The 19,963-nt window shown below is 40.7% G+C and overlaps 1 protein-coding gene across 3 annotated transcripts in view; it reads right to left on the reverse strand.

The window, feature by feature from the left end:
* EGFLAM (EGF like, fibronectin type III and laminin G domains) overlaps window positions 1-19,628 on the reverse strand; it is a 195,458-nt gene extending 175,830 nt beyond the window's left edge. For all 3 annotated transcript variants that reach the window (XM_008070142.2, XM_008070141.2, XM_021718615.1), the window contains exon 1: window positions 19,184-19,628. In XM_008070142.2, coding sequence (XP_008068333.1) covers window positions 19,184-19,280 — 97 coding nt within the window. In that variant the 5' untranslated portion in view covers window positions 19,281-19,628. The remainder of the gene's footprint in view (window positions 1-19,183) is intronic.
* Between the last annotated feature and the right edge of the window lie 335 nt (window positions 19,629-19,963).

The following is a 19,963-nucleotide window of genomic DNA, read 5'->3' on the forward strand; positions in this document are numbered from 1 at the left end:
GGGTGTGGTAGCACGCGCCTGTAATTCCGGCTACTCGGAAGGCTGAGGCGGAAGGATTGCAGGAGCCCAGCAGGTGAGGTTGTGGTAGCCAGGAGCGGCCACTGCACTCCAGTCTGGGCGACAGAGTGAGACTCCAACTCAAAAAAAAAAAAAAAAATCATGTCATCTACAAAGAGGGGCAGTTTAACTTCTTCCTGTCCAATGTAGATACCTTTATTTCTTGCCTAACTGTACTGGCTAGAATTTCTGGCAAATGTTGAATAAGGGTAGGGAAAGTGAAAAGGAGATATCCTTGTCTTTTTCCAGATCTTTGAATAAAAGCTTTAAACTTTTTCACTGTTCAGTATGATACTAGCTGTGGGTTTGTTGAGGTACCTTCCTTCTATACCTAATTTGTAGAGAGTTTTTATCATGTAGGGATGTTAAATTTTGTCAAATGCTTTTCCTGAATTTATTGAGATGATCATATAGTTTTTCTTCTTCATTAATGTGATGTATCATGTTTATTGATTTGTGTATACTGAACTATCCTTGCATCCCTGGGATGAATTCCACTTGATCATAGTGAATGACTTTTTAAAGTGTTGCTGAATGTGGTTTGCTAATATTTTGTTGAGAATTTTTGCATCAAAATTCAGTGGGAATATTGGCCGACACATTTTCTTTTTTCTTATGTCCTTGTTTGGTTCTGGTATCAGGTTAATGCTGATCTTATAGAATGAGTTTGAAAGCATTCTCTCCAACTTTTTTTACAAGAATTTGAGAAGAATTGGTATTAGTTCTTCTTTAAATGTTTGGTGGAACTCAGTAGTGAAGCCATCAGGTCCTAGGCTTTTCTTTGATGGGAGACTTTTTATTACTGATTCAATCTCCTTAGTCATTATTAGTCTGTTCTTATTTTCTACTTATTCATAATTCAATCATAGTGGCTTGTGTATGTCCATTTCTTCTAGATTATCCAATTTTTTGTGTATAATTATTTGAGTCTCTTGTTACTTTTGTATTTCTGTGGTATCACTTGTAATACCTCTTTTTTCATCTCTGATTTTTATTTATTTGAGTCTTCTCTCTTTTTTTTTCTTATTCTCGCTAAAGTTTTTCAAAAAAATCAACTATTTTGTTGATCATTTGTATTGTTTTTCTGGTTATAATTTTATTTATGCTCTGATCTTCATTATTCCCTTCCTTCTACTAATTTTGGGTTTAGTTTGTTACTTTGTTCATGTTTATTTAGTTCCTTGAGGTGCACCATTTGGTTTAATTGAAATGTTTTTCCTTCTCCTTCTTCTTCTCCTTCTTCCTTTTTTCTTCTTCTTCTTCCCTCTTCTACTTTCTTCTTGTTTTTTTTGAGTCAGAGTTTCAAAGTTCAGAGTTTTTGCCACCCAGGCTAGAATGCAATGGTACACTCATGGCCACCACAGCCTCAACCTGCTGGGTTCAGGTGATTCTTCCACCTCAACCTTTCAAGAGATTGGAACCACAGGTGCATGCCACCACACCCAGCTAATTTTTTAAATTATTGTAGAGAAAAGTCTTGCCAGGTTGCCAAGGCTGGTCTTAAACTCCTGGGCTTGGGCAATTATCTAGCCTCCACTCCCGAAGTGTGGGTATTACAGGCATGAGCCACTGTGCCTGGCTTTTCTTCTTTTCTATTAGGCATTTATTGCTATAAATTCTCCTCTTAGAACTGTTTCTGCTGTATCACATAAGTTTTGGTATGTTGGGTTTCCATTTTCATTTGTCTCAAGAAATTTTTAAATTTCTCTTTTAATTTCTTCATTGACCCATTGGTTGTTAGGGAACAACTTGTTTAATTTCCATGTATTTTTAACATTTCCAAAGTGTTCCTACTGATTTCTAGTTTTATGCCATGGTGATCTGAATAGTTACTTGATATAATTTCAGTCTTCTTAAATTTGTTAAGACTTTTTTTGAGACGTAAAATATGGTGTATCCTGGAGAAAGACTGATTCATGTGCATTTGAGAAAGATGTGTGTTCTGCAACTGTTGGACAGAACTTCTGTATGTCTCTGTTAGGTGCATTTGGTCTAGAGTGCAGTTTAAATAAATGTTTTTTGTTGATTTTCTATCAGCTCATTGATGAAAGTGGGATATTGAAGCCCTCTATTATTATTGCATTGCAGTCTATCTCTCCCTGTAGATCTATTAGTAGTTGCTTTACATATTTAGGTGCTCCAATGCTGGGTGCACATATACTTAAAATTGTTATGTCCTTTTGCTGAAATGGACCCCTTTAACATATATAATGACCTTCTCTGTCTCTTTATATGTTGATTTGAACTCTATTTTATCTGATATTAGTATAGCTACTCTTATTCTTTTGGTTTCTATTTGCATAAAATATATTGCTCCATCTCTTCATTTTCAGACTATATGTGTCTTCACAGGTGACATGAGTCTCTTGTAGGCAGCATATAGATGGGTCTTGTTATTTTATCTATTCAGCCATTCTATTTATTTTAATTGGAGAATGTAATCCATTTGCATTTAAGGCAATTATTGATAGGTAAGCACTACTGCCATTTTAAAAATTGTTTTCAGCTGGGCTCAGTGACTCAACCTGTAATCCCAGCACTTTGGGAGACCTAGGCATGTGGACTGCCTGAGCCCATGGGCTTGAGACCAGCCCAGGCAACTTGGCAAGATCTCGTCTCTACAATAAATCAAAACTTAGCCAAGCATGGTAGGGTATATCTGTAGCTCCAGCTACTTGGAAGGCTGAGTCATAAGAATCGCCAGAGCCCAGCAGGTCAACACTGGGGTGGCCATGAGCATGCCACTGCACTCCAGCCTGGGCAATGGAGTGAGATACCTACTCAAAAAAAAAAAAAAATTGTTTTCCAGCTGTTTCGTAAATCCTTTCTTCCTTTATTTCTGTCTTCCTTTGTGGTTAAGTAATTTTATCTAGTAGTATTTTTTATTCCTTGCATTTCATTTTTAGTGTGTATATTATAGGTTTTTGTTCTATGATTACAAGTCTTACAAATATATCTTTTAGTTATAACAGGTATCTTTAATCTGATAACAACTTAAGTTTAACTCTGCTCCTCCTCTACATTTTGAATTCTTGATGTCACAGTTTATATCTTTTTTATAATTGCATATCTCTTTTTTTTTTTTTTTGAGTCAGAGTCTCACTCCATTGCAGTGGCATGCTCACAGCCACAACATCCTGAACCTGCTGGACTCCAGTGACCCTTCCACCTCAGCCCTTCCGAGAAACTGGAACTACAGGTGCACATTACCACACCCAGCTAATTTTTTTTTTTAATTGTAGAGATGAGGTCTCGCAAGTTGCCCAGGTTGATCTTGAACCCATGGACTCAGGCAATCCACTCACCTTGGCCTCCCAAAGTACTGGGATTACAGGCTGAGCCACTGAGCCCAGCCATATTGCATATCTCTTAACAAAGGATTGTGGTTATTACTTTTAATAGTATTGTCTTTTAACCTTAATATAGATATAAGATATAAGTTATTTATACACCATGACTGCCATATTAGAGTATTTTGAATTTGTCTGTGTACTTACTTTTACCAGTGAGTTTTATAAAGATTTTTTTGCATTACTCATTTGCATCATTTTCTTTCAACTTGAAGGTTTCCCTTTAGTGTTTCTTGTAAGATAGGTGTGATGGTAATACATTTCCTCAGCTTTTGTTTGTCTGGGAAAGTCTTTATCTAGCCTTCATTTCTGAAGGACAGTTTTGCTGGGTACAGAATTCTTGATTGGCAGAAGTTTTTCTTCTTTTAACACTTTGAATATATTATCCTACCCCGTCTCTTGGCCTATAAGGTTTTTCCTGAGAAGTCTGCTGCTGGCATATTAGAAATCCCTTATATGGTGTTTATCTATTTTCTCTTGCTGCTTTCAGGATCTTCTCTTTGCCTTTGATGGTTTGGTTATGTCTTGGGATAGTCTTATTTGGATTTACTATAATTAGAGACCTTTGATCTTCCTATACCTGAATATTTATATCTTCAAAAAGCTTTCTTCTATTATTTTTAAAATAAGACTTTAACACCTTTATCTTTCTATTTCCTCTATAATGACAATGACTCATACATTTGCTCTTTTGACACTGTCCCATAAATCCCATAAGCTTTCTTTATTCTCTTTCATTTGTCTCCTCAAATAATCTGCAAGTTCAAAGATGGAGTCTGTGCTTAATCAATTTTGCTGTTGATGCTCTCTGCTGCATTTTTTCATTTTGTTCATTGTATTTTTCAGCTGCGTTATATCTGCTTGATTTTTTTTAATTTCAATGTTGACTAAATTTTTCATTCTAGTCTTTCATTCTTTTCCTTTTTTCATTGAATTTTCTTCTCTTTATTTTATTGATGCTCATTGAGCTTCCTTACAATAGCTATTCTGAATTTCTTGTCGGGAAGCTCATGCATCCTATCTCTTTAGACTCAGTAACTGGCACCATATTTTGTTTGTTTATGTCATGTTTCCCTGATTTCTCTTGATCACTGTGGTCATATGTCAGTGTCTGCACACTGAAGAAGTAGGTACTTATTCCAGTGTCCACAGTCTGGCTTTGTCTGAGAATGTCCTTCAACAAAAAGCCTATCTAGAGATACTATGTAGGTTGTCTACTGTGCTTCCTAAGCCTGTGACCACTGCAGATACTGAAGTACTTGGGGGCACTCTAAACCCAGGATTGCTGGAACTGGTACAGTTCTAAGCTGAAATCCCATGGCTGCCAAAGCTGGCATAGCAGTGGGCTGGAATCCCATGGCCACCAAGGCTGATATAGTACTGGGGCACACCCAAAGCCCACAGCCACTGAAGCTCATGCAGCACTGGGGCATGTCTAGAGCCCACAACTGCTGAGGACTTCTTGTTGCTGTTGATTATTTGGAGCCCAAAACCTATGTAATTGACTTGCAGGCTAGAACTTGAATCATCTTGCAGGGGCTATGTGTTCCAATCTGGTGCCGGGCTGGGTCTGAAGGGTTGAGATGCAGGTATTAGCCTGGAGTCACAGGCTGTGGGGGTCTCTTCCTAATGCTGCATACTACTGTGGTAGGCCCCGTTTTTGGGTACAGACAAAATTCTGTGCTTACTTCCTTTTCTTTCCTCCAAGAGGACAGTATCTCTGTCTGCACTGTGCTGCCTGGGGTTGAAGAAAGGATGACATGAGTAATGGACAATTGTCTTTCAATCATCTTTTCTTATTATGCTATAGCTAGGTACAATGATCCCTAATTTGTTTTCCCTAGCTCTTGTAAAGGTATTTTTATACACAGATATAGTTGTTCAAATTGATGATTGATGTTTATACAGAGGAACAATAGCTGGAGAGTTATTTTCACCATCTTGCTTCACCCTACTTTCCTACATCTTATTTTTTGATGTACTTCAAAGTAATTTTCAGACATTAGTACACTTCTCCCAATACTTCACCTTCATTTTTAATTGCTATTATAATGTAGCTTACTCTTTTAGAATACACACAGACACACACACACACACACACACACACACACACACACACACACACATACACACACGAATGTTTCAACTGGTTGCTTTCTGTAGGGCTTGCCCAGAAACATTCATTTTAGCAGGCATGTTGGTCCTTACAATAAAAAGACTAAAAAAATCCTCTGCAAACATTCTAGCTTTGGGCTGCTTTACTTTCAAGGGATTACAGAATTGATCTTCATAAGCAATCCAGGGTCAGCACAACAAGACTGAAGAAGAATGCTGAAGAACTGGAGTACTGTTTTACTTATGACTTCAGTCAGATCTCATTACAGCAGATGGACTAGCTTTATCCTTTCTCCTGCAACTTGACCTTTTCACTCATACCTCTGATGCCATCCCCATACAAACCTCATTTTCCTTTTAAAGATAGATGGAGAGTGTTGAACACTGGACTATTTTAACCCTCTTCACCCACTATCTTTTGATATACAAGCAAATGGTATTGCCTTTGCTTCTTAACATCCAAAGGCACAATAAAAAGCAGGTCTGAGGCAGCCCCATGTGATACTTCAAACTCTACCTGTTCTCTGGGTATTGAAAATGACACGCTTCACAGCACAGACTCAACCACAGTCTCCTTAAAGTCCCACAATTCCAATAGCTTTTGGCAGCATGTAGGTGGGATTTAAATTGCATATTGCTGCAGAGTGATTCCTTGGGAGCATTTCCTTCTCTAAGTCATATTGCAGTGTGGTTTTTTCCAACATCTGCATAGGTTGAGCAAAAATGTTGACATATGGAAGTGACACTTTTTTCTGTAGGAAATGAATTCGGGAGCTGGGAGTAGGGTCAAAGTAATCACACAATGTGAAAATGTATTTGCCTCAAATGAGGCCATCACTTTCCATTCCATAGCTGTCTATGAAGGGCAACCACATGCAGAACACTGAACTAGGCAAGGAGGAAATACAAAGGTAGAGAAGTCTATGGTGCTTTTCTTGAAGAAGTTACAAATCTAATAGAAGACATGAGTCAAGTACACAAGATAAAATAATACAAAGTATAATGGGACGAGAGGGATGGCTTCTGGCTTGGAGAGGATACTAAGACCACAGAACCGGAGGAAACTAAGCCATGTTTTGAAGGGATGCCACATTTCCTTGGGCAGAGATGAGATGAGGGAAGGATATTCCAAGGGGTCAGATCAACATGTGGACAACATTCTGTACTGGGAAAGTGAAGAGAAGTTCTGTGGAATAGCAAATAATCTAGTTTGGCTGGAATACAGGTATGTATTCAGTGAGAAAACAGTAAAGTAAGTTGTGACAGACCTCACATTCCCTGATTTAAAGTATGGAAGGCAAGAGTGAACCAGAAAAGAATATTGAACATGAAAGTGATAAGATTAAAACTGCATTTTTGGAAAGATAACTGTGGCAGAGTATGGTTGAATCAAAATGGGGAGAGATAAGATATCACAGAAATAGCATCTTTTATATCTATTCTCTTACTATCACAATAAAAATTTAGCTAAGGAAATTTTGATATTCCAACTACAAATAACCTCTCTTTTGGGTAGGGAGACATAGAGCTGATACCTGAAAATCTATTTTGACTACAGTAACTTGCTCCTTTCTCCTTGATTTTGTACAAAGCCCAAAACACATGTTGGCTGTTTTTATTAAACTCAAAGCTGACTCCAAGTCTTTCAGCAATAACAAGAACTTTATGACTAATATAAACACCAAAAGTCATCATTTGGGAATACAGACTCCAAGAATCCATAATATGAAATTAAGGAAAAGAAATTCTTTTCACTTTCATTTTCATGGATGGTTAAACTCAATTACACACTTGTGTCAATTTTATCAATACTTGAGGTTATACCAACTATGGAAAAGCTAACATCTCTATGACTATATAAACTCTATAAACCATAATGAACCTTATTAATATGCACCAACTTGGGAGTGCCCATTACATACCAGATGTTGAGGAACTTTCAAAATGTATCTTCAGTCATCATATTATCTCATTTATTCATCACACAAAACCCTTGCAGAAGGCATTATGAACCTTTAATTTCAGATGGGAAATATAAGGCATAAAGAGACTAAGTAGTCTATCTGGAATCAGGCAGCAATAAATTTTAAAACTAGAATTCAAACCTAGGTCAGCCTGATTGGAGTCTTGTTGCAATTCCTCCAAGCTGAAGGGATGTATATCATATGTGTAGGTTATGGCCAAGCCTACCAATTACATTAAAATAGCTATCAAACAAATGCTTCTTTTTTCAAACTAATGGTTTATTTAACTACACCAATAAGGAATTCCCAGAACATCAAAGAAATATTTGAGAAAGTAACTTAAGCCTTAAGACTGGAATGATAGACCTTGAAATATGCCATACTAAAGATCTAGCAAATTTCATTTGCTACTGACAAGGATGGCTGAAGAGTTGAAGGACTGAAAAATTTAGAACCAGGCTGATACAGCTGCGTGGACCCTGAAACTGGAAAAAGGTCTTCTATAGGAGACACCTGGGAGGATTCTAAGGTTACATTCCAGCTGCTACAGTTGCTTCTCTGTTGCAAACAGACCCATAATTATCAAGTATTCTGTTAAACTAGCCCCTTCCCTATACACCGACCAGCAAAAAGCATGACTGAAAGCAGGCCCAAGTCACTGTGCAGAGTGTCCATGAATGCTTGGAGTCTTTCCAAGTGAAACCCGGATGAGGAGGATGTCTTGTTGGTGAGTTCCCTCCTGGCTGCAGAGAGAGACTCGAACATGTTGTGATCATCATACTTATATCCATTAGCTGCAAAAGCACGTCTGGGTTGATGGGAAGCCACGAGGGTTAGGGGATGGACAAACTTAGTTTATGTCCTGGCTATCCCTTCTCCTATTTGCTAAGTCATCCATCTGTCCTGACTTCCTGGTGGGGCGGGGATGACAAAGATTAACTGAGATCATTTCTAAGAAAGTGCTTTAAAAAATGCAGAGGTGCCACAAAATGTATCAATTTGCTTTTGTTAGGATCAGTCCACACCATCTTCATCTTCATCCATGCAGGCTATGGTATGTAAAAAAATGATTTTTATATTTTAAGATGCATCTCTCACTGAAAAAATGATTCTACCATGCATAGACCTTCTACTTGTGGATACAAATAGCAAAAGCTTCTAAAAAAACTGTGAGGGGAGAAAGCTAGCATTCTAGTGAATGTGCATTAGAAATTCACTCTATTTAATCCACTGGGTAATTATGCTACTTTTTTAAAAGGGGATTTAACTTTACCTTTTGTAAAATGTAGGAAATATGTAGTAAAATACAACACATATTCACTTAGCCGTATATATATTTTTGGACCCTACTGCAAACGGACCTAGGTCAACCTAACTTATAGGTTCTTTGGTTAAATCATGGTGGCCTCCAACAAGTAAAGATAGATAGTAACTATCTGCTTTTTAGCTAGGTTGTGCACTAATGAAAGAAAATTCCAGGCCAAATTCTGTCACATAAACAAATATATATAAGAAAGAAGACACAAAAGTTATCATAGAACCTGCCCTTGAAAATTTGGTGATGCCTCTTCTTTGTCCTTTTAGGAACTCCAAAGCACTTCTTGTTCATTTTTTTCCTGTGTGCACAACTACATCCCAGAATCCTTACAGTTGGATTGAGGCCACATGACCATGTTTTTTCCTGACATAAAATCTGTCACACAAGCCTTCTTTCTCTTGACCTCCCACCCTGGAGGCCCATTTTAAGGATAGCAGCACTACAACATGGAAGTATTAAAGACAGAATGACTCAGGTCTTCTAGTCATCATTTGAAGAAGAGCCCAGGAGGGCCGCCCAACCTAAAACATCCACTTTGGACTTAGAAAAAATGAAAATAAATTTTGTGTCAAGCCACCAAGATTTGGAGTTGTCTGTTCCAGCAGGTAGTGTTAATTACCCTAATTAATACAAGCACCTGCTTGTATCTGCTGAAAAAAGATACATCAGTATTCTAGTGGCAAGATCTGCAAACCATCTAATGGGGCCAAATGGATCTATTGTTATGAGAGGGAGACACAGAACTGAATGGAACTCAGCCACTCCGATGTAGCCTGAATTCTGAGCCTGCTGTATTCTTAACTCTTTGTCCATGCAAAAATAGAAAAATATGCACAATCTTTCTAGCTACTCATGTGTTTCACCAATGAACACATTATATCAAACACAGTTTATGATCATTGAAACCCTCAAGTGTGAATGTTTCATAACATCATCCTAAGTATTTTTGCAGCCACTTTAAACTTCATAGTAAGGTTCTTCAAATTACTACTAACCAGTTCTGGAGCATGGATTCCTGCCCAGGGCAGAGGTAAAGTTCCAAATATTTAACCACTGGTATGGCACAGTCACCAAGAGATGAAAATAGATGTTAATTTTTATGCCAAAGCAGTGCCTTCTAGCCTGGATTACCTCAAGTGTTACCTAAGCCCTTCTAGGGTAGAGATTAAAGTAATTTACACAGTGACTATTTATATTGAAGTATTTAAAAAAATAAATCACAGACAATATAACAGGTGCCTAATTCACAGCCTTCACCCATTTTATTTATTTCTCTGCTCATTCCAAGAATTACGAGCAAAGGATCATGGGATCTATTCCTAAGTGTAAGATTAGATCAATAAAATTAGCCATCTGTCCATGGAAGGCTTTAAACTCAGGTTGTATTTAAGTATTATGTTTCCAACTGCCCAGATGTTACAGAGAAGGGCCTGCTGATACAACTCCTTTTGCACAATGTAAACCATTAAATGGCTAATATAAACTTATTGCACCAAGAAAAATAAATAGCATTAACATTGCATTAAATCTGATTCGGGATTCTGGGTGCCCTGTCAGCAAACACAAGTGTTAAAAATTTCAATTGCTCACGATCTGCAGAGTCAGACAAGAAAGAAACATCAAGTGTCTTTAGGGGAGTAGAGAAGAGGGATACTGGAAACAAGATCAAAACATCAGAAACTATATCCTTGCTTGGTCAGGTTGGTTAAAGTAATAATAATGACTGTGTCTATTGATAGATAATATCCTATCCTTATGTAGCACTTCAGCTCTTTCAAAGCATTAGTCTGCTTTATTTCCTTTGATTCTTTAAATAAGATGGTGGGGTTTGTGATAAGTGGGGGCTTTTTCCAGCTCAGGAAACATCAGTAGGAAGTAGACTGAGTGAGCCTGGTCTATCTTTCTCTGTCACTGGCAGTGACTCTGGAATTCCTCCAATCACCTAATCAATGAGCAAAATCTGAACCATGTCTTAGTTCTCTAACTTCATGGAGACTTTCACTGATTCCCAGAACATACCAGTCTGCATAATTCTCTTAAAGGAAAAGCTTGTTCCCCACTGCTACATCCTGCAAAACTATCCCCAGACAATTACCAGGCAAAATCATCCTCATTTCCCAAACAAAACTCAAGGCATGTGGTGGACCAGAGAATCTTTCTGGTGAATTAAAATTTATCAGAAAAAATTGCACAACTCCATACAAGTTAAATTACATGTAACCATACATTAGCAAGTATGGAAAAAAGGATAAAAGCACATGAAATCATAAACGTCTGTGTTTATTACTTCTGATACGTGGAAATGTAGATACCCTTTCAGATTCTCCTTCTGTGTCCAAATTAAACAATCCCAATTTTTAAAATATTGCCTTAAAACTTCAGTCTTCTAATCCTTTTGAATGCCCTGGGACACTGAATCTTCCCAGCTCCCCCATATGGTAGGTTCTTTATTTTATTTTTATCGATGGGGAAACTGAAGCTTACAGAGATTATATAACTTGCCCAATGTCACCAAGGAAGTTATAAAACGGAGTTAGAACGAGAACCCAAATTTGCAGAATATCAAAGCGTGTGCTCTCCCAAGTCTTCCTGTTCAGCCAGGAGAAACTAGCCTTGGAGGCTGAAAGAACAAACTTGAGAAAGGGAAGGATTGGCTACACAGAATGTAGGATAGCTTTCTGTTAATATCCCTGCAGGGTGTCCCTCTTTGTGCAGCCAACTGACAGAGTCTAAGCACAGGGCCGTTCTAGTTAAAATGCGCATGCCCAGAGCAACGAGCAGTCCCAGCTTGGCGTGGAAAAACGAAGTGGAGACTGTCCGTGTAGCAAAGAGTACCCGGCAAAGGGAGGCAGCGAACTCAAAGGGAGCCCAAACTCTCAAAGTGTGGACTGTGAACCACCTGCAACAAATCACCCGAGGTTTTTTGTTTTAAAAGGCAGATGCCTGGGTTGCACTGTCAAAATTCACAATCACGTCGGAAGTTCGGTAATTACCTGACGAAGGCGGAGACCGGCGCAGGGCCAGCGCTGGAAAGTGCGCCCTCTGCTGGCAAAGATCAGGAGTTCTGCAAGGAAGCAAAAGTCTTCCAGCTCATTTCAGGAGGCTAAAGCCATAACCTGGGGACCTTCTTCAAAAGGGAGGTCCACAACCAATGGAATCAAAGGTGGGCTTGCGGGGGATGGAGACCCACTTAGGCTCTGTATCTCTTCACATCTTTCCTTTTTTAAATAACAGAAACAGCAGGTGCGCGTCCAACGCGTGCAACTTGACATGTAGTGACAATAACAAATGGCATGGAGTCTTGACAGGCTGGCTCAAAAAAGTCTCTGCTGCTGCAATCAAGGCATCACATCATTCAGTCAGTTGGGAGACTACAGTCCTGCGTGCCCAGGGGTTGAGGCGGGAGAATACAAGATAGCCACAGGAAAACCTTGTGGAAGTTGAGGCCTCACCTCAATCTCGGATATGTGAGTGAGTCCCTGTCTTCAGAAACCAAGCCAAAACGATGGACCACTTTTGAGCTGTAGTAAGCCATAAACAGATGGACAACTATTCCCAAAAGAGTTCTGAGGTTATTAAAGCCCTGAGCTCCGGAAAAGAAAACAAAAACAAAACACACCACTCAGCTCCTTTCTGGCCAAGTCATTCTTCCTGGAGGAAGAATTCTAAGAAACAAATGTTACCTCATGTTACATTACATTTACCCCTGACCCTGGCTTCTCTGTCCTTTTACCTCACAGAGAATAAAAGGAAAGAGAGAGAAAAAAAGAGACCAAGAGAGACACAATCAGAGAGACACATGCTTCTCTGGGAATTAAATATGATGTGGAAACCAACCAGGTGAAGTGGGGGCCAAAGTAAGGACCAAACTTTACCTGTACAATGACAACTTGTATACCTAATCTTGAATTGTACCCCACATCTTTAACATAAACAAACAAATACATAAATAAAAATATGATGTGGAAACAAATAGGAAGGGAGGGTTGATGAAATGAAGAATCGGAGGAAAACATTTCTGCTATAACTAGATGCTAGGAATGAATATCTATACATATGTGTGTGTATATATATACACACACATACATATAATGTATATATACACACTATATAGATATATTTGTATCTATATATCTATATCTAATCTACAGATCTATAGAGATATAAACATGCATATGTATATTAAAATATATATATTTATATATCTTGGAGAGTCCCTGTATCCTTTGTGAGCTCCAGTTTTCCCCAAGGAGTAAGACAACCTGAATCAGCACTGTGCTACAGTACAGTTAGCTGTAAAGGGGGGCAAGGAAAAACATCCAGAAGAAAGAATCCCCCAAATGACATGCTTTGGGAAGAAGGATTGGTTGGGAGCTATAAATGAGAAAGTTACCAGTCTCTTGTAAACTCCATGTGGTATTAGGGAAGTAGACCAGGGTGATCCCTAACCTTTGACCCCTGACCCCTTAGCCATACAGCCCCATACTAGCCCAGCAGAAACCACCCAGAGGGCCATGTATCTCTACCACCAACCAACAAGGTGTATTGCCCACAAGCTAACTCTTCTTTTCCAGGCTTTTGATTGTGCTTTCTGAGTTTCCCTGGATCTTCATTTTTTCTTTTTTCTTTTTTTTTTTTTTTTGAGTTGGAGTCTCACTCTGTCACCCAGACTGGAGTGCAGTGGCCGCTCCCGGCCACCGCAGCCTCGACCTGCTAGGCTCCAGCTATCCTTCTGCCTCAGTCTTCCAAGTAACCAGAATTACAGGCATGCACTACCACACCCGGCTGAGTTTTTGATTTATTGTAGAGATGAGGTCTCGCTGCCCAGGCGGGTCTTGAACCCGCCGGCTCAGGCAATCCACTCACCTCAGCCTCCCGAAGGCACGGGATTACAGGCTGAGCCACCGAGCCCGGCTTGGATCTTCATTTTAATCCAATTGTACCAGTAGAGAAACGCAGAGGAAGAAAAAGAGAGACTAGAGACTTACATCTTGCCAAGGATGACTGTGGGCTCCCAGATCCTCCAGTAAAAACCTTGAACTCTGAACCCTGACTTGACCTTCTCCCACCGACCCTGGGACTTCAGGCAAACTGCACAGACAAGAGGAAAGGCAGGATCCACGCCAGTTCTCCAGTCCCTTTCTTGTGCCAGTTAATGAATGTCATGAGTTTTGCCTAAATAAACAAAGGGCAACCCTGGGCTCTAGGAATAGGAGCCCTGGTCTTTAACCCAGGAACCTTCCCCAGACATTCCATGGCAGGGTCAGCCTGAGGACTTCAATGACAGAACCTTGTTGACAGACAAAATATCTACACCCTCTCTACCACATGAAGACATGAGCAGGCCTAAATGGTGCCAGCCAGCATGGGCTGAGAGCTACAGCAAGCCTTCTAAGCCAGAGCTCACTTGCCTCTGAAACACCATCTCTTGCCACCAAACATAAAAGTGCTTATAAAATAAAGGGCTAATATAACCATGCAAAAGAAAATAAACCTTGATATCTTGCATGCCTCATACAAAAAGTAACTCAAAATGAATTATGGACCTAAATGTAAAACCTGGAAAATATCAAAATAAAGCATAAGGGACTATCTGTGTAATCTGTGGGTTAAAAACTTTTTAAAAAGCATGCTCCATTTTCTAAAAATGACAAATCGGATTTATCAAAATTGAAATCTGTGTTTTGAAAGACACCATTAAGAAAATAAAAAGATAAGCCACACACTGGAAGTTGATATTTACAAAACATACCTGATAAAGGGCTTGCATCCAGAATATACAAAGAACACTCAAAACTCAGTAAGAAAATAAACCTCCCCATTTAAAAAAAATCAGCAAAAGATTTATACAGTTACTTCACCAAAGGAAAGATTCAATGGCAAATAAATTCATTTTAAGATGTTCACAGCTGGGCATGGTGGCTCATACCTATAATCCCAGCATTTTGGGAGGCTGAGGCAGGAGAACTCATGAGCCCAGGGGTTCAAGACCAGTCTAGGAAACATAGTGAGACCTCATTTCTCAAAAAAAAAAAACCCAAAAATTAGCCCAGGAGTGGTGGCAATTGCCCATACTCCTGGCTACTTAGGAGGCTGAGGTGGAAGGATTGCCTGAGCCTGGGAGGTTGAGGCTACAGTGAGCTTCAGTGCCACGCACTCTAACCTGAGCGACAGAGTGAGACCCTGACTCAAAAAAAAAAGTTCAATTCCAAAAATAAATAAATGTTCAATTCTAAAAAGTTCAATTCTATTATGTACCTATTAGAATCACTTTTAAAAGCCCCCCAAACCCAAGTACCAAGGATCAGGAGCAGCTAGAACTGATTTCTTATAAAGTTCAACATACACCTGTTACGTGATGCAGTGACTCTACTCTTTCCACTTAGTAAGAAAAGTGAATGCACACATCCATCCAAAGGTTATTATGTGTATGTGTATAGCAACTTTATTCATAATAGCCTTAAACTGAAAACCACTCAAAAGTCTACTAACTAGTGAATGGTTAAACAAATTGTGGCGATCTATGGTCCACACAATGGATCATTACTCAGCAAGACTAAAGGAACCACTGAGATATGCAACAACATGGATGGATCTTGAAAGTTTTATACTAAGTGAAAGAAGGTGGACACAAAATATAACATTCTGGAAAAGACAAAACCACAGGGACAACAATTAGATCAGGTTACCAGGGGCTGGGGAGTAGATTTTCTACAAAGGGATACAATGGAATATTTTAGAGTGATGGTAATGTTCTATATATTTTGATTGCAGTCATGATGGCATACTGTATATATTAGTTAGAATTCATCAAACTGTACACCTAAACAGGATGAACTTTATGTAAATTATACCTCGATAATCTGACCTTAAAAATGATAAGAATGGGCAACGCTTCAGGTCCCCTCCCACTGTGGGAGCTCTTCTGTCCTCTCAATAAATCCTGCTTTCTCAAAAAAAAAAAAAAAAGATAATAATGAGGGCAAGAGTTGCCTATCTGCCTTTGGGAATGGAAGTGACTTGCCATGTGCTGGTTCCAGCAGATAGCTGGGCTTCCCCTGCCCTTCTTCCTGCCTGGTAGTCCTCTTCCTGCCTGGTAGTCCTCCTCCTGCACTTCCTGGTGTGATGCAGGGAATGGGAGAAGTGCTAGGCTAGGAGACCACTCAAAAGAGTGAGAGGTCTGGGTACCAAGTCCAGCTCAGTTTCCAATGTTAACTTGGGCAAGTCACTTAATCACCCTAAGCCCAGTTGCCCACTTCCTTCCAGGTCTATGATTCTAATCTGGAGTCTGAAAGGAATGAAGGATATTATATCCAACAAGTTGTGTTTCCTCACCCTGAAGGCCTGAGGAAATGACAGGGCCGAATACCCTCCCCCATTCTTCAGAGGCCCATTTTTCTGCCTCCAGGTACTCTAGTGGACACTCTGTCCTCAAAAGCCTTAACCCCTAGAAGTTCTCAAGAGAGGCAAATGGTTCATCAGCAACCCTTAAGGCTACACCCCTTGATTCATATAAATGAAGTCAGTAGACAGTAGCTTCCTAAACTCCATCCGGGTACCATGTACACTCTGTTATCTTTGGAGCCTGGGCATATTCCACGTGCAAATATTTAAGAGCAACTCAGGCTCCCCACACAAAACAGCAGGGATAACACCCTCCACCTGGCCTCAAGGCTGTGCCCTGTGGGAGCTCCCTCTTCAGCCTTCAGACACACTACATACCTCTGCAAACAGGGTTGCTATGGATTCAGTTTCTGGACCTGAGTATAAGAGCCTAAATTTCCATTCCACCATTTGCTAGCTGTACGTCCTTGAGTGAGATATTTAAGCCACAGTTTCCCCTTCAGTAAAACAGGGACAATAGTACCCATCTCACAGGGCTGTTGGACTGATTAAATAAATCAGTATGTGTCAAGTTCTTAGAACAGCGTAGCAAGCGCTTAGTGTTAGTTATTATGATTTAATTTGACTTAATTTGAAAACTGTCTTTTTTTTTTGTGAGTCTTGGCAAATGCTGAGGTTTCTTTATTAATGTTCAATGTCAGAAGATGAACTCTCTTGGGACAGAGGGAAAGGTTGCTTGTGCTGGATCCAAATTAGACTCATACTTGAAGCCATTACTTTTTTTGTTCAGGGGAGGAAGTTTCTTTCTATTTTTTTTTTTTTTTCACCAAAGGAAGGTGGAGATGGGGAATTTTCAGGTTGGTTTTGAATCCAAGACTTCCCCAACAAAACTGTACCTATCGAAATTAGATTTAGGAGTGTGAAGAGACCGGGCAGGTTATCCAAATAAAACAGAACTGCTCCAGTGCGCTTGCATGGTGGCCACGATACCATCAAAGTACTGTACATGAACCAATTTCTATTGAGGAAACAAGGTACAAAGAAACTCCCATATGGATACTAGCAGGATTTGCTGGTGTCTGGGGAAGATTATAAATTAGCTGGTTGCTGCTCACATCAGAGCCAAGCAGGGCACATTCAGTTTTTAATCTGGACCAATTTTCCGGATCAAAAACTAGTCTTTCCAAGGGATGTAAATGAGCCCAGGAGGAAATTTCCCCTGAAGTTTATGAAGTAGCTGTCATCTTAATCTGAGCAGCTTTCCAACCTGAAAGCCAATGTCTGGAAAAAATTATAAAGTAATGAAAAAACTCTTCTAGCCCAAACCTAGTCTAAACACTTCTTCTATCTCAAATGTGATGTAATTAATATGCCAAAGGATTCAAAAGGTAGAATTTCCACTATCAAAACGCTATCTGTGCTTCAAATAAAACCAAAGAGGCCAACGTGGAATATTCATGGCATGTATATCAGAATGAGATGCTGAATCAACCAGGTAGCAAATACTTTTAGGAGAGAAACTACAAAAAGATAAGAAAGGAAATATGGAGATCCATGTGAACAGTTTTAAATAATAGGCTTTTGTAAAATACTTTTTAAAAATTCTGCTTAAATTGATTGAAATCATTGCACACACTGCTTACACTTAAGAACTAGAGGTATAACTATGCCTTATTCAAAAATTGTGATTTGATGGTTTTACGTGAACAAACTTGGGAAATGCAATTGAACACGATGTGGTTACCTTAAGAAGTTAGAAAGAAACCCTTCATTGAAATCCTTGAAGGTATGAGAAACAATTTAATATACTATTACCTTGGACTGCTGTTATTATCTCCAAAATGAATTGAACAGTTTGTAAGTGTTATAGCCCACAATTTAAGTGTGGTGCAGATTATGATAATGATCCTAAATTTCAAGACAGTTATCAAGGTGCTGGCCATAATAAATATAACCAGAAGACTGAGGGTGTTTCCGGAGTTGAAAGGCAACAAATCATAACTCCAGATAGAAAGAGCCAATGTAAGAATATTTAAGCAGACATATGGGAACCTGTTAAGACTATCTTCTTTGCCCTCTGAGAAATTCTCCTTGGTTTGACTCTTTCTTATAGAAACATTTGTGAAGACAAACTGCACTTTCTGCAAGGTTTTGCAGACTGCATTCAAATAGTTATATTGCTTTCCATTGTTCATAAGATATAATTAATCCCATAAGACAACCACGCTTACAAAGTAAGCTAAGAAAAAACAGATTTTTTCAGAATTCTAAATATGGTCCCAGCAAAGAATAAAAATCGTTATTCGTGAAACAGTGTCGAGAACTGTATTGTTTAGAATGTTCTATTTTGAATAATCTCACAACTGAGGCCAAATCAAAAATACACGAAGACTTTTTATCTCCATAACTAGAGGAAATGCAAGTTATTGGGGTTTCAAGTTCTCCCCAATCCTTTGTAATAGCCTAGACTACAAGTACCTTTGTTTAAACTGCAGACAGGAGTTCAAGCACCCACTTAGTGCTCCTTTCTGAACAACGGCCCCAGAGTGGAAGAGGATCCTAACAGCGAGTCCACATCCCTACATAGTGCGTGGGCAGGACCGGAGATGGGCAGAGGGGGCTCCAGACAGACCTTCAGACACTTAGCAGGAAATGGGCTCTGGACAATATGAATTCAATAAGATGTTTAGAGACACAGGGGGAGCTTGTTTGACTCCTCTGCACAGTTGCAATCCTTTGTAATTGAGACAGCATGATCGCTCCCTCCTAGCTCTCTGTGCTCTCATACAGAGACCATACTACTGTGTCTGGAAAACTGATCGTTCTTGTAACAAACAAATGTCCCTAGAACCGCCTGGACTGGGGGAGGGCGAGGCTCGCGTCCCTTCTCAGCTCCCGGCAGAGCTGAAGCCGGCTACGCCGACGCGGGTCGCGGCAGCGAGAGGCGCTGCGTCGCCCGCTCGGGGCGCCCTCGCGGAGGGACAGGACCTGGGCGCTCGGGGCGTGGTGCCCCCCGGGCGGGCCGAGCGCGTTACCTGGTTTTCGGAGAGCCGATCGCAGCGACACAGCGCCGGGCCGGAGGCTGGAAGCCAGGAGCAAGAGCCGGAGCAAGATGCCTTGGATTAAATCCATTTCGCCGCCGGCGCCTTCAAAGTTTCGCCAAGTCCCGGACGCACAGGGAAAGGGCGTCTCCTAGGGGGTGTGGGGGACGCGGTCCCCGCGGATCCCCGGGCAGGAGGGAGGAGGTGGGAGGCTGAAGGGGCTGGACCTGGAACGGCGGGGGGAGTTTAAGGAGGCAGGACAGCAGCCGGGAGGTCGGCGTGCGGGAGTGAAGGCGGCTTCGAGCAGCAGGGCTTTTCTAGGGGGCGGGGGCGCCGGAGGAGGCCGACGGGGAGGGACGGGCTGGCCGCCGGAGGGAGGGAGGCTCGACCGGCCCGGGGATGAAATTACAATAGGGTGGAAGTGAGAGAGGCAGGCCCTGAAACAATTCCCTCCTCGCCCACCTCGCGAGCAGACAGCCCGCCCCTCACCCCCTCAAACGACCCCCAGCTCAGCCCTTCCCGGCTGGTGACCCAGATTGGGGACCTGGGAGGGCCTGACTTCAACCACTAGAGACGCAGGGCAGGAGTTAGTTGATTGCGGGTCCAGGACCCTCTGCGGTCCTGACCCTGAAGTCTCAGGGTGCCTCCGCCTCCCCTGGCTGGATCCTCCTCCAGCCGCGCCCCGCTAGGTCGCTTCCACCCAGCTTGGTGACTTTTCCTAACACCTCAGAGGTTGCTCTTGTCGGTTCGGAGCGCTAGGGGAAAGGCGGGTAG

This window comes from Carlito syrichta, unplaced genomic scaffold (assembly GCF_000164805.1).
Source record: "Carlito syrichta isolate Samal-C Ts95f unplaced genomic scaffold, Tarsius_syrichta-2.0.1 Scaffold313120, whole genome shotgun sequence".
NCBI classification, from domain to species: domain Eukaryota; kingdom Metazoa; phylum Chordata; class Mammalia; order Primates; family Tarsiidae; genus Carlito; species Carlito syrichta.